Raw genomic sequence first — 16,545 nt, 5'->3', positions numbered from 1 at the left:
TTGAGTTATTAATAACACAATGCAATTTATTTGTCATAACTGATACGTGTGTATGACGTGTAATATATTTTATGTTTAAATACCGATCTTTACTGTTATCATTACTAATTCGGCCTTTCCTTGGCTTCATTGAATTATGAACATTGCACAAATTAATATACAAAATATTGTTCACTCCAATGTTGGTCCAAATATGCACGATTTGTGCCCCAAATCACATAACACCAACGTTAACAAATATTTACTCAGACATTGACGTACAAAAAAAATCATATACACTAGCGCTGGCTATGGGCTGGGTCATGAGTCTGGGCTGAATAATAATGTGTGAAAACTTGATGAGTAAATGTGTTGGGAACGCAAGTTGAGTACCTTCTTACGCAATGTTGGGCTACGTGGCGATTTGGCTAGTACCCTCGAGAGTTGTGTCAGAAATGTTACGCATAGTTGGGTAACTGTTTAACACAGAAATTTAGTAAATTGCGACGCAACCCCTACTGCGTAAACCCTCCAAACGACTACATGTGATCACGTGACCAATAGTGGGTATAGAAAAACACAGCTACACACAGTCATGGTCAAATAAAGTGATCAACAAGGGAGTGCAGTTTTGGTCAAAATTATTCGTCAGAAATGATTTGATCAAGTATTGGTTTTGTCGTTCTATCTTACTGAATAAAATTCCCATCCAACATTTGCAGTGAAATATGTGTTCCACAGAATTAAAAAGCAAATGCACCACTTTATAACTTGAGCAACTATACACCATCGTGGAATCGCTCAGGAATCAAACCAGATCGCTCAGTGTTTGAGTGTATAAAACATCCCCTTTCGATACGATATTTGTTTATAAATTCATGCAACTCGAGAACATAGGGCCTTTTTGGATTGAAGAACTGCTTAAAACGCTCAAAAGTGTAATTAATACTTATGGAGGTCAACTCAGTTTTCCCGGGGTTTGCTCACTAAATTGAACAGCACCGCCGTTCCATTCATCTTACACAACTGGATCGCATGTCTAAATAAACTAAATAAAATGCTTTTTGCAGTGATGTAATAATAATTTTGATTGGTCTTGAGGAATATAGGGCCTTTTTCGATCCAATTTTTGAACTCCTTTCATATCTGAAGACGTGACCCGTAATGGGTATGTAGTAGTTAGTAAAGTCTGGCTCCATTGGTTTCCCGTATGCAGGCAACGAACACACTTGTTGTACTGGGCACTAGCCCAATACACTCATGCTTCCGTCCACGTGAAAGACGAAGCGAGTGACTCAATATACTGCTTCAATCTCAGATTTGTGTACAAGTAAAGGGTTTTTATATTTAATCACTGCCATAAGTTAAATCTGTCTAAATATCCAGCAATTAAGTGTAAGAATTAACATCCTCGCGATGGATCACCTCGTTATTTTTGAGAGGGGTAAACTGTGTGTGATGATGTATGTTTGCATTATCGACTGTATGATCCCGATTCCAATGAAGTACTAGATCTGGAGATGGATTGGAAGAACGGTTAACAGGTTCACAATTAACAATTATTTTTTATTTTTGCTTTTTTCGGTAATATATAGCAAATTTTCTTGAAGATGTTTTCAAAGTGTTGAAATTATGCTGTTTTTTTTTCTATAAAATATTTTTGGGAGAACAAAGTCAGTATCGGGTGCACAAAATTAGCAAGAAAAGGGAGGGCTAGATTGGTTTATCCTTTGTTGCTCAATGTCACAACCAACGCATCGGGGTTGTTGTTGCAACCGAGGAAGAACCAAACACTGCAGATATAAATTTGCACTCAAGCCAATCAAGATTATATTTACTTAATATTACCAATTTATTTACAACACAATTCTGCTCTCTGAGTTCCTTTCTGTGGCCACCGCTTAAACAACGAAATTCACGCCTCAAACTACAATAAATCCAACCCTCAAAATTCACTACTTCCAATCCACGAAGTCAGTCACCTCAACTCTTAGCTTTTGGAGTTACAGACTCCGAGTAATCTTAACTAGTTTCTCAGCTTCCTTCTTCTCGCTAAATTCAACAATATTATATATCAAGTACTTTGCAAATTCTCAATGCTTCAACAATCTATCTCCAGTACTTTGCAAATTCTCCATAATTCGACAACATATCACAGAACTTTTCAATAATTCGACCCCAATATGTCACAGTACTTGGTAACCTCTCAATAATCCAACAAGTGTTCAACAACTGTCTATTCTAAGGGTTAACCTCACTCCTTAGGCTCGTCAACTCTCTCGTTGAATCTACACTATCATAGTTCATCAATGTTCGTACAAGTGTTCATTGGATGTTCATCTTGGCATTCTTTCCCAGTTCCAGATTATCCAGTTCAATTGATGCAAAGGTTTCGCCTCTCCGGCTTTCTCATTCACCACCATAGCTCAGTGTATGTTGGCCGACATTCCCATGTGCTTTCTCATGTTACAGAAGCGTCAAATCCTCCACTCTCGGAAATTACTAGCCGGGTGGATAAGGGATATCTATAATAACTAAAAATGAACCAAAACTGTACAAGAACAAGGTCGCTAACATTATGGGATGGTATCGGCACGCTTTCCAATAAAACAATGACAAATTATCAAACTTGCAATTCTCCGCTTTTGGACCAACAATTCCTTTCAACAAAAATGATGTTACAACACAGTTAGCTGTAGCCGCTGCACAGTAGCCAGTAGCGCTTGCCCCAGTAGTTGCACAGTAGCAGCTCGCGTTAGCACTATTTACAACAGCAAATCATGGCCCTATATTTTAGTGTACCACAAAATATACAAAACAACTATTTGCAACTGCTTCCATTAGTCAATCTGTGACACTCAAATCGTTATCGTTATCGTTATCGTTATCGTTATCGTTACCGTTATCGTTATCGTTATAGTTATCGTTATCGTCATCGTTGTCGTTATCGTTATCGTTATCGTTATCGTTATCGTTATCGTTTTCGTTATCGCTATCGTTATCGTTATCGCTATCGTTATCGTTATCGTTATTGTTATTGTCATTGTTATTGTTCAGTCTACTACAACAAGCATGACAATTATAACACTCTTTATTGTTTTCAGTTTGGAAATAATTATCAGGCTACATGCACTGTATTCATGGCTGTATGCGAGAACATTATCCGCTCTAGTTTTATTTACCCCCTTTATCTGGAATGGCTGTGACCGCACTGCATATTCATGAATATGTGTGTTTGTGCACACAAGTGTTGTGAGAAAGAGCAGGGGCTTATTTTCTGTCCGAAATGGGATAGATTATTAACATTAAAAATGGTTTCAGACACGTGATGATTTTTTTTATCGTGATGTTTCTGAAGAAAAACAAATCCGTCACAGCTGTACTTGAAGCAAAAAATGTATTAGTTATGGCTGCATGAATGTGTCAACAGGAACTGAAAAGAAAAATAGATCGAACATTAATTTTTGTTTGTCGAAACAAAACAATTTACGATAGGTTGGATTGGTGGAATTTCTCCCGATTGTTTCTCTAGGCCGAGCCCGGTCATCTGTACCGAGCATAAACATTATGAAATCTTCCACGGAACAAATAATCTTCTCTGTAAATCACGAACAAGTAAGAGGTCAAGCTGTCATGTTGGCGTCTTGTAACACTTCAAGCAATTGCTCAAAAACGCAATCAAAAAGTTGTTGTTGTATGAATTCGGCCCAATGATCTTGCCCGTATCGTAAAAATTTGATATATATAATTCACGATTTGTAACCCAAGTCGCAAACCTTGACAAAATATTGGTTTGCTAAAAATGATTTTCACAAGCTTACCATGGCATGAAAAGCTTATGACAGCAATACCTTTTATAATCCTTTTTTTTTTTTTTTTTGAAGGCCTAAGGCATCGAAATGTTGTATCACCGCTACCGACGAGACGAATGACACGATGATCGGTGGGCCCTTACCCTTCAACGAGTACCTCATTGGGAAATACAGAGCCCTTGATAGAGGCACAAATGGCTTTTACCTCTATCCCAAGCACGAGGAACAATCTAGCTATTACGACGACAGAACACCAACGGCAAACGGAAGGTATCAATTATTGATGTGCAACATAACTGATTTCTTATACGTATAAATAGTGCGGCCGTCGATTTCACCAACCCCTTCTTAACTTAGGATTAAACTTTTGGACTTCAGTATCCATAAACGTTAGGACGCATTGAACATACCATAAGTTAGAACAAGTTACTTGTCCTAACTCAAAACAGAATTAATCCCTAGCGTTTCGTGAAATCGGTTGGTCCTCTAAAACGCAACGCAACATTTTAAAAGTGTTTACAATAATTGAATGAAATGTTTCGCTCAGTGAATCAGAGTTCGAGTTAGACTTTTTGAAATTCAATCAGTCTTTGAAACTAAACCAATTCAAAATTAAAAATAAGAAGTAGTTTTATATCAAGTTATAAACCAAACGGAAACTTACTGGGTAAATGTTAACTAGTTTTGTATTCCAACCCAAAATGTATTGAGATGTAGGCATAATAATGGGGCTGGTTTTAAAATACATTTGTTCACTAGATCGTTCATTATAAAGTCCCTAAATCAGGAGACTTTCCCGTCAGGTATTGATAAAGAACATGTTTATTACGCTCCTTTATCACAACATTTATATTCAATATTTCGGACAAAGATTAATAATTGGCCAATATACTTATCCCTCTTGGTGATTATGAAAATTGACAAACTCAATGGTGGTAACTAGACATTAGGTGTTTGTGAACAAACACAAAGCTGTTTCGTGTTCTTTTGCTTTGATTAAGTGCTACAATGATCAAGGAGTCTGTAACTGAAAACAAGTTTGAAAATTGGTTGTGTAATTCTTGAGATATGGTCCCACTTCCGGTTGACCCGGAAGAAGAGGTCAACTTGGGGTCACGGCTTTTCAAAGTTTATTTTAAATGCCTAAGAAGTCTATAAGAGTAACAAGATTGAAAATCGGTTGTGTAGTTCTTAAGATATGGTCCCACTTCCGGTTGAGCTGGAAATAGAACGAAGCGCCCCCTTCGACGAATAATGGCCAGGCCGCACAGTGCGCCCTCTTCGTTCTATATATTTTTGTTTCGTTCTATATATTTCTGATTCGATCTATATATTTATGTTTCGTCCCATATATTTATGTTTTGTTCTATATTATTTTTATATTATTATTTCGTTATATATCAATTATTATTTCGTTATATAGATATATATTTCATTCTATATATATTTTATTTCGTTCTATATATTTTGGTTACGTTCTATATATTTTTCTTTTCGTTAGAAAGGAAACTTTTCGGTCAATCCGGTATATTTGTTATTATTAAATACTCTTTTTGTATATGGTATGTATTATTGCAAAGCTGAACTCTTCCTCTTTAAAATGATACAACAATTGCAATGATTACATGTTGCTGGACTTGACCACGTTAATGAGAATGAGACAAAGTCACAAATCAAATGTGCCAAAATTAGCAATATTGTTGTGTTACTGTATGAATTGACACTGTAATTCAAACAAGCAAGACAACTTACTGATCTTAATCCACTTGATTGAGACTAGAAATTGGGTATAGAGCAAGACAACTTACTGATCTTATTACACTTTATTGATACAAAAAGTTCAGTAACGAGTGGATGATCCGAAGGCGTTGATAACAGCATGGCACCTTCTTCTCATGCTGCACACAAGTCTTGTGATGCGCTGATGATGAGGAATTGGCGTTCCATTCTTCATTAAGGAACCTAGTTAGGTCAGCCACAGTTGATGTGTTGGTGGTTCTGGCGCGGACAGCGAGGCCAAGCTGGTCCCACAGATGTTCCATAGGATCCAGGTCTGGACTGTAAGCGGGCCAATCCATCCGGTTCACCCCAACATTTTTCAGGTAGTCAATCACCAGTCGGGCTCGAGGGGGGCGAGCGTTGTCATCTTGAAAGATGGCGTTTGGTCCAAAGTCTGCAAGTATGGGACTGCATCCGGCTGTAGAATATCTTCTTGCAAATACCCATCAAACAAGGTGTTTTTCATGAGATGAGGGTAAATCGTGTCCGATGAGCTCACTGGTGAAAATCACTGTGTAATAGTTCTGAAAAGCTTGATCGGTTTGATTAATGAGCATTACCTATTGACCATTCACAGACAACGGTAATTTTGGCACATTTGATTTGTGACTTTGCCTCATTGTTATTCATGTAGACAAGTCCAGCAACATGTAATCATTGCAAATGTGGCATCATTTTAAAGAGGAACAGTTCAGCTTTGCATTGATATATACCATATACAAAGAGAGTATTAAGAGTCAGTTCAGGTAAATAATTGACATAGTTGCTCACGGTCAAAAAATGAATTTTTTTATACTGTGTGGGTGGGAGGGCCTTGGGGTGCAAGTAAACAAAATTGCATTTTTAATTCCATATATAGCCCGTTGCCATGGTTACAGCTCATTTTTTTTTTTTTTTTGCCATTTTAGGCCGATTTTGAGGTCTGAAAAACTGGATTTTAGCTCATATTTACAACTCCACCCCACCAAAATGCAAAATTTTTTCAAAAAACCTTTTATATCACTACAAAGTATCATCCTTGGCCTTCCTTGAGAAAAAAATTATTGCTTTAAATATCACCCTTGTGCTATTTTTGCATCATGCATTACAGTATGTTTTTAGAACTTGCAAAATCGACATTTTTACCCTATTTTTGGACCCCAAAATGTCAACTTGCCAGGGGTCTCAGAAAATTATCCTTTCGGCTGTTATTAGGGCAAACATTGGTCTTTCCATATCTGGTGTCGAAAACTTGGGCAATTGTATCATGTTGTGACAGTACTGCCTCAAAACTAGACTACTTTTTTCCCAAAAACGTGAAAAATGCCTTTTTAAGGGTCTTTTCACATAGTATCGATAAACGTGTCCACGGTAAAAAATAAGGAACATTTTTGTTATACTTTGTGGATGGTAGGGACCTGGGGTCCAAATAAACAGCGTTTACATTTCAAATAATAATATAACACGTTGCCATGGTAACAGTTTATTTGTTTTTAGGCCACTTTAGGCCGATTTGGGGGTCTGAAAAACTGTGTTTTAGTTAATATTTACAACTCCACCCACCCCACCAAAAAACAAGCATATTTATGAAACCTTTTCCATCACTATAAATTATCATCCTTGGCTTTACTTGAGACAAAAAAACTATTGCTATAAATTTCACCCTTGTGGTGTTTTAAGATCGTGCATTATAGTATGTTTTTAGAACTTGCAAAATCAACATTTTTACCATATTTTTTGCACTCAAAATTTCATTTTTGCAGGGGTCTCAGAATATTTTCCTTTCGGTTTTGATCAGGGCCAAAACTTTTCTTTTTATTTCTGTTAAGAAAAACCCGGGCAATTGCATCCTGATGCAACAGAACTGTTTCAAAAATAAACCCTTTTCCCCGAAAACATAGAGAAATGCATTTTGAAATATTTACTTCATTTTGAATTTATAACATTAAGAAGTTAGTAATAATTCCATCAATCTGGCAGCTTTTCATAAGCACTCTGTAGGCTTAGTGCATTACCAAACATTGATCAGGACTTGTTAATGACCTAAATCTTAGAATTTGCCCCGGCCCCACCCCGGCCCCGGCCCAATCATATTTCTTGACATTGCATAACAAAATAAAAAAGTTTTGTGAACAGCGCCTCTTTTTTGAAAGTCACATTTTTTAATTTCCCTTGCACATCAAGAAAGTTTGTACTGTCTTAATTTATTATTGGTCCTCAGAATATTTCCCCTTTGGTTGTGATTGGGCTATCATTATGGTTTGCATGTCTGCTGGGGAGAAACACTTTGGTTTAATGTATTCTATTGTTACACTTCTGCCTCAAACATGGTAATTTTTCCAAAAACAATAAAAATGCATTTTGAAGTTATCCCTTAGTTTGAATTGATAAAAAACAAAAACGAGCATGCTTGTTAAAAAAATATGGCACTGTTTCCATGTTCTTTAAGTAACATATAAAAAGTTTATAACCATGCTTTGCCACTGAGAGTTCTTGTTTTGTCATGACTACTTTACCTAGTTGTACATGTATGATTCACATTGCAAGAAGAGAAGTAGTACGATGAGCATTCTTTACTATTCTTGTGTATACATTTAACAGTCTTCTTGGTCCCCTGCTCGCTACCAAACTAAACATTTTCATCCCTATCAGAACAAAGAGGCTCTAAAAGTGAGCAAGTACTGTGTCCAAACTAAAATGGCCCCCCAAAAAAATGAGCCGTAACCATGGCAACGGGCTATATATGGAATTGAAAATGCAATTTTGTTTACTTGCACCCCAAGGCCCTTCCACCCACAAAGTATAAAAAAAAAAATCATTTTTTGACCGTGAGCAACTATGTCAATTATTTACCTGAACTGACTCTTAAATAATAACAAATATACTGGATTGAAAAAAGTTTCCTTACTTTTTGTGAGCAGTTTATATATGTTGGTTCCATTCTATATATATTGGTTCCATTCTATATATATTGGTTCCATTCTATATATATTGGTTCCATTCTATATATATTGGTTCCATTCTATATATATTGGTTCCATTCTATATATATTGGTTCCATTCTATATATATTGGTTCCATTCTATATATATTGGTTCCTTTCTATATATATTGGTTCCATTCTATATATATTGGTTTCGTAGTAAAGTCATAAACGGCGCCCCATAGACTTATGATTATTTGATTTGGTTGGTTTCTTGAGTTCATGACAGTATTTTAAGAGTCCATTGTCATGTGACAAACTACTCAAGGATAAAAATCCTTGTATTTGGTTGGTGGTTTGATGTTTGGTCTAGCACGAGTGGATTTTACTGAACTCGTAACCACCACACTCTGCACCTACGATCACGATTTTCCGCTTAATGTGCGAGCGCGGATTATAATGTGCGAGCTTGGAAGCACACAAACAAAATAAATCCCTGCTAAGCAGTGTATATCGCTTGAAGTAAGCGCATAATGCACTGCTTCTGCTAAGCACTGAATCTTTGCTTCCAGAGCAGAGAATGACATGGGCCCATTCGCACAAGATTTTTCATTAAGCAAGTTCCCATCATGATAGGCCTGGTGGGCGACTAAATTACTACTCGACTAGTCGCACCTCAAGCCCAACTATGACACTTGTCGAGATAAATTACGGATTCTCAAGACTTTTGCCGCAATGTGTTGCAAGCGCAACATTATATATGTTGTTGTGAATAGTAAGAAGCAACACAACTGTTTTACCAGAGAGGTATTCGGGAAAATTTTTGTAGTCAACATTTGAGCACGATTATAACGGAGTAGAGAAAAATAGTAGTCGCGACTCAAATAATAATTTTGTAGTTGCGACTTTAACACTAAAGCACACTAGTCGCCCCTGCCTACTTTTGCACAAGTAAAGCACGGGTATTCTCATGGGAATGCAAATCAAATTTTTAAGTCACTGTTGTTTTCGCAGTGAAAGTTTCGCAGGAGTTGAGCACGTAAGCGCTGCGATTCTTTCCTTTAAAAGCCATTCGCCCAGGACCAACTTTTTAAACACAAAAAGCAGCTAAACACAACAAATACATGTACAAGTTGTGAATCAAGGTATTCTGCTCATCTGCAATGTGTACGGAAGCCGGTTAGAAAGTAATGGTTCCTGAACAGTGGTAGTAAAACAGAATGAGTAGACTCCTCTCAAGAAGTCACAACTCATGATATGTACATACTGCATAGCATAATAACAACAACAACAACAACAACAACAACAACAACAACAACAACAACAACAACAACAACAACAACAACAACAACAACAACAACAACAACAACAACAACAACAACAACAACAACAACAACAACAACAACAACAACAACAACAACAACAACAACAACAACAACAACAACAACAACAACAACAACAACAACAACAGCAACAGCAACAGCAACAGCAACAGCAACAGCAACAGCAACAGCAACAGCAACAGCAACAGCAACAGCAACAGCAACAGCAACAGCAACATATGACTTAAAACATGACGTATAACGTAGCCTGCACTGAAAGTGCCAATTGATTCAGTAAATAGTGAGAAGCCGATTACATCATGTTTATCGTAAGTTCCATACTCTACTGATGTCCTTCTTATCTGGAATTGACACAATATCAAGTTCTGTGTTCCATGCAGAGGGGAGCAGGTTCTCCCATTTTCGTTTGTTTCCCTAACATTTTCCCAAAACTAATTCTACAATGTAAATACTTTTTGTAAAACCTATGTTATACAATATACAAAAGTAAAATGAAACTTCAAAGTGGTAGATACGTTGACAACATACTTTACTTGTTCAGTAGTGTTAAATAAATGTAATAGTTTTTGGTCGTTTGTTGCGAAACTATTGCTTTTATACGCAAACAATAATTATGTCTACATTACTTAACAATTCAAGCAAGGGGCAAATTTTCTTCATAAGCCAAGTTTAAAAGATTTTACCACCTTCAAGTTTGGTTTAAGAGTTCACACATTTTAAATCACTTTTGTTTCTCAGATATACCTAAATGTCAATGAATGCTAGTTGAAGTTACATTCTGCCTAATTGTTAAGTTGACAATGTGCGCCTGGCAGATTGCGAGCATTTCTACTTCCCATGGTTATACGTCATATTATAGGTTAAAGAATATTAATTTCGTTTTGTACCCATACACCGATGTGTATACTCAGTACTTCCCGAGTCCTGTGAAAAAACATCACAGGCATGTTACTCGGGTGGGATTCGAACCCACGACCCTTGCAATTCTAGAGCAGTGTCTTACCAACTAGACTACCGAGGTTGCCCGGCAGCTAGAGGCAGTTCGAATCCTATGTTTTGGCAGCGGGTACCGCAACAATCAGCATTGTTTGTTTTGAGTCTAAATGCAGAGTGTTGTAACCCTGAGACAACATACGAGTAGACCTTAATGTAGCCATCCACACTGTTAGAGTGTTGGGCATCATGCAGGAAATTCCTATCGTTAGCCCATTATGGGCTATGCACTTTCTGTAGGACAAAAAACACAATGTCCACAGATTAGCATTAAACTTTTACAGTTTGAAGATAATGATGGTAGAAAGCTTCCCTCAAAATATTACTTGCTGATGATGTGCTAAATTGTTTGAGAAATGAGTAAAACAACATGTCATGAACATAATTTTCGTCTCAGTGATCATGAGACGAAATCTATTTTAGCATGTTACACGTATTTTCATTACATTGTTTTACTCATTTCTCAAAACCGTCAGCACCCCAGCAACTAAAATGTTAAGGCCGGCTACGCTTTATACTAGCAATGTCTTAAAACGGTGTAAATTAAATGTAAATCTGTGGTCATTGTGTTTTGTGTCACAAAAAATACCCAAATTATTTTATAAAGATAAATGCCTGATCATTTCATCAACCCCTAGGTTGGTTCAAATGAAATTGAATGATCATTGTGATAGTTATAATAATAATAATATTTATTCGGGCAATCACATTTACAAGCACATATACATACATTAAAAAATATTTAAGAAAACAAAGTAAAACAACAGTGGGGTGCCCAGGAGAGCATAAAAGTATAAAAAAATAACTGTCGCCAAAAGGCGTATGTCTCCTAAAACCCTAAAAATACATTGAGGCAAGAGGAGGCATATAAAAAAGCAGAAGATAATACAAAACACAAAACAATTTATAAAAAGGCAAACAAGCAAAGACAAACACAGAAAAACACACCAAAAATGATATACGTAAAAAAGGCAAGTCTATACATCAAAACGGTTTAAGAGCAATACAACAAAATTCCGATGAGGGGACACAAATTAAATGACATTGTGAATTGAATCATAGAATGATTTTCTTCTTTAGATCGGTCTCTATACACGATGTGACCTTTACATTCAAAATCGCCCTCTGTTGACAAAACACTGTACACGTCATATTTCGCCGGGCAAAAAGACGTGTACAGTCTACCCGCAACCCATGCGTTAATAGGCCTATTTGCCCGGTTTTATATGCAGTGTTGATTGTGGTTTTTCATGCGTGACCTCGGTTTGAATGAATAATTAGGACAAAGGGCTTCTGAAATTCAGTCTTTTTTGGCCTTATCTGAAAAGTATTGACAAAAATAATGTAGCAGCACATTCAAATGGAGATTATATCTGTCGTTCTGTATGAAAACAAATCAGTGCAACTTAAAACAAAAAAATGCTTCAAAAAGAAAGAAAATAAGTCACAAAAACACGGCAAACTTTCCCGTTATGATTGTCGGCAACAGTCCCCATTTGGTATATATGGATAGAATATTTCATATTCTTCCCGGAAATGTTAAAAGCGAGAACACGTCGTAGCTAGTCCAGTCAGGATACAACGAAAAAACAGCATGATGCCATATCAGTCGATGATGTCATCATCAGCCAATCACCGTGCAGGAAAACCATGCTGTCTAATAGTTGATTTTTTGTGTAAAGGGAGTTTTGGATTAACGGTGGAAATCGTTGTATCCTGACTGGACGAGCTACGATCCGGTCTCGTTTTTGACATTTTCGGGAAGAATATGAAATACTCTATCCATAAATACTACTTGGGGAATGTTGCTGACATTCATAAAGGGAAAATTTGCTGTGTTTTTGTGACTTGTTTTCTGTCTTTTTGAAGCAATTTTTTTTACGTACAACGTGAAATTTGAGTTGCATCGATTTTTTCATACATAACGACAGATATGGCCTTCGTTTCAATTTTTACGTCTACTTTAGCTGGCTGTCAAAACAAAAGGTCTTGCCCGGCGGTATTTTCGCGAATCGTGTACTTTCTAGGTGGCTGCCAAAACAAAAAGGTTTTGCCCGGTGGTATACGCGCGAATCATGGTTTCGAGTGACGTCAAAGGCCACATCGTCTGAAGGGGCCGGCTCCGTATGTGTGTCGTCACTGACTGAAAACGAATAAACCAAAAGTATCAACTTTATTAGATAAAAATATGTCACTTGTCAATTTATTGACCATTGCTCATTTTCAGTATATGATAATGTATCCAGGTGATTTAACAATAGCATGGCGTCACAGGTGTTGGGTTAAAAGTAAATAATATCGACATCATTTTGGCCATTCACTTAATACGTAGTTATTGACACATTAATTGAATAAATATCAGAACATAAAACGGAGGGTGCACTTTATTATGTTACGTTTTTGTTTGCTTGATAGGTCGGGTTTGGCTCTCCAAGCTGGTAAAAGACTTGATGGATGTGAAGCTGCATCGTTTAATGATGATAAAGACTGCTGGACACAAACCGTTAACGTCATTGCACTTGGTCATGTGCTATATGAAAAACATCCTTACGCTGGTTTCCTGTATGTTGTAGGTCACAAGTTCCCGGCAGGTAAATAATGTATACTGGTGTATGGGTAACATTTTAATAGTGGTATTTAAATATAGTTGGAGAATAATTCATTTTATCACTCACAGAATACATTATTCAGTGGACCCACACAACTGTTGTGGTGCCACCTTGGCTAGTTCAGTAATGCTATGTGGGCTTGCTAAGCCCAGTACAGTTGGTCTTTTCATGACCTTGCACATTTTTCCAGGGTTTTCCCGAGACGTCTTTTTGCAATGGGCGGAGCTCAACAGGTCGCCCTATGCTGCTTATGTGCGGGAACTTCACTTCGGTTCAACTTCCAACCAAGTCAACACCAAAATGTTGTACTTGTACTTCGAAAATTTGTAGGAGGGGTGATGTAAATTGATGCAGCCCCGTAAATTACACCGAAATAGCTCATCCCAACCTAAGACAGATGAATGCCATCAAAACGAAATAGAGTGAGATTAGACCAAATAAATTGTGGGTGCTGCAGAACAGCTGTCCCAATGCGGCGACTAAATGAAGTGGCATACCTACTAATGGAACGCCGTTTCATTTCCATCTTCTTTGGGTTAAATGCTCCAAAATATCTGGCTCGAGGATAATCTGTACAATTGTACAAGACTATGCTTTATGTTGTTGTGTGTTGTTCACCCAGCCTGCTGGGGAAATCCAGTTATTTCACCTTTGTAAAGGTCAATCCAGGACCTACTTAGAAATTGACAAAATTGTTCTTGTTCTTAAAATAATTGCTCCCATCAATACATTGCCCTGTAAACTCATTTTCGGGTCATGTCACGAAGGGCAATAATTGTACATGCAGCCAATATAAGACAACTTTCACGAAGGAACAAACATTGACTTGTCAATTTCCGTAAAATAGAGTTGCAAGAAAATCTTTTTTTTTTGCTGCTGAGGTGTTCCTTCCTGTTGTATTATGTAGTGCATATGGTTGCCTCCAAATTTACATTTGTAACTAATGTACAAGATAACGTAGTTTTTAAGAAAGAGGTAATTTCTCACTTAAATATTTGAATTGAGTCCAAGACCTAAGCTGAGGTCCCAAATTTAAGCATCTGAAAACACACACTATGCGAAAACGGTGTTTTATCTTCGATTCATAAATACCTCAGACAATTTCGCTATTCATATTGGTGGAGAGCGCGTCACGTGGGTGTGTATAAACCTTTGTGTATGGCCGGTAAAAAGTGTTAATTTATGGGCGTTACACGCGACCTTGCACCTGTTCTTATAAGACAGTTTCTTCATTCATATCGGTCGAGAGCAACGGCTGAAACAGTTGTGTCACATCACGCGATACGCGCGAGGCGCATAACATTCCCTTATAAGGAGTTGTTTACCAGAGGGCGGTGGAGGGCTTTATCATTTTATAGCTGGAGGGGTGTTGTGATGAAATAAATCATTTAACAATTAACATTTTTGCATTTAATTTACTTTTTGACCAAAAAGTGATGATGTTTTAGGCCGAAAAGGTATTTATGAATAAGGGAATCAATGTGTGGTGGATAGGTTTCAACTAGTGGTTTTATCCCAACGAGGCCTGGTTCTTGATCATTTTATACCGAGACGAAGTCGAGGTAAATTAAAAAGAACCAGGCCTCGGGAGGTTTAAACCACTAGTTGAAAACCGATTCAACACACTTTAGTTCCCATTCAAATACCTTTTCGGTCAAAAATATCATCACTTTTTGGTCAAAAAGTAAAATAAATAAAAACAAAAAATTTAAACCTCATGGGCCCGATCAAGGAATTACCACCATCCATCCTCTTTAAATTCAATGTAGTTGTGCCAGGCCCATGTTGTCTGAATTTGTAGATTAGACCCTTCAAAATTTGGTTAAAAAAAATATGTAAAACTGTCCATATTTGTGAGCAGTAAAGTACGGATTTTGTTTGTTAAATTTATTGACTTTTCAAAAAATCTTTAAAAAGTAAAACCTCATGGGCCGGGTGTGTTCCTTAAATTTGACCCTCCCACGGCTGTTTCACTCGCAATAAAAGGCGCCCTCTCGTGGTTGAAGTTAGTCAGCTGGCAAAACGCTATTGATGACGTCACGCGTGCAGTTAATTATATGCGACCTTCGCGAGTCAACGGGTATGCAAAGTAGCTTTGAAAAAAACCAATCAGATGATTGGTTGATAGAAAGTTTTACATATGTAAACATGTAAATTTATTTAAAAATGTGTAACCTTCCGCCCACTTCAAAGCATAAGTATGTGGGGTCACGGAGTAAAGCGGGAGAAAGACACACGTGACGCATCCAGCTCGCATTGTGTTTGCTCCGCTGAACATGTCAACGCACTATCGTTGGATAATTCGTCTCATTTCTCATAACCAAAAGTTCCGAAGGACCCCAAAAGCATGTCATCATTTAACAAGATGATGTACTTGAGGATAACTTAACAAGTAAGTGTAGGACATTTGTTTTTCTTCGATTTAAAGCTACGAAAATGTTGGTATTTTTTTGTGAACATTTCAACCAAATTTATTAAATGTATGGTTTCGCCCCATTACAACTTCGCCCCGCATTTCCTGTTGCAAAATGACATGCCGCGGGGCGAGATTTAAGGGGCGAACTGTATATGTAACAAAATTGAGATTTGTTGGCACACGTGTACATCAGTCTGTAACACTAATTGAATTTAGGCCTTATGATCTTATTTATATAACTTTTCTTGTCGTTAGTATAGCTTCTGCCACACCATGGGTGGTACTATAGCCCCACTTGTGTGGCCAAAGCTAGCTGAATCCTTAGCCACACGTCCACGCCATTTCCTCATGCACTGGTTGACTGAATAGTGATCATGGTGATGGCCATGCAGCTAAGAAATAACCATAATTAAAAAATTCTGGCGCCTCCCCTACGAGCCACCGGGCAGTGTACACCGGCTGAATGTGTTCACCTAACTTGGCTTGCTCTGTGTGCATTGAAAAGTGAAACAAATAAAAAACAATTAATTAAAGACATTTTTAATAATATTAATGATAACTTTGCTGCCTTTCTCCTACTCTAATTTCCTCAATTCCTACTTGGCACAGCCATCTTGGAATATGCGAATCAGCTTGATGTCATCGGCCTGCCGAGCTGTTGGCCCGTGAGGGCGCGAATAAATATCAACGGCTATTTTATGTTTATTAAGCT

The 16,545-nt window shown here is 37.4% G+C and overlaps 1 protein-coding gene across 1 annotated transcript in view; it reads left to right on the top strand.

Moving 5' to 3' along the window:
* LOC139943052 (uncharacterized) overlaps window positions 1-16,545 on the top strand; it is a 40,121-nt gene that overhangs the window by 12,390 nt on the left and 11,186 nt on the right. Inside the window, exons 4-5 of the mRNA XM_071939863.1 lie at window positions 3,864-4,061; window positions 13,224-13,399. Of these exons, the coding sequence (XP_071795964.1) occupies window positions 3,864-4,061; window positions 13,224-13,399 (374 nt within the window). The remainder of the gene's footprint in view (window positions 1-3,863; window positions 4,062-13,223; window positions 13,400-16,545) is intronic.

Source organism: Asterias amurensis, chromosome 10 (genome assembly GCF_032118995.1).
Source record: "Asterias amurensis chromosome 10, ASM3211899v1".
In the NCBI taxonomy this organism is placed as follows: Eukaryota; Metazoa; Echinodermata; class Asteroidea; order Forcipulatida; family Asteriidae; genus Asterias; species Asterias amurensis.
The sequence above is the reverse complement of the archived record's forward strand: the minus strand, read 5'-3'. Positions and strand labels throughout refer to the sequence as shown.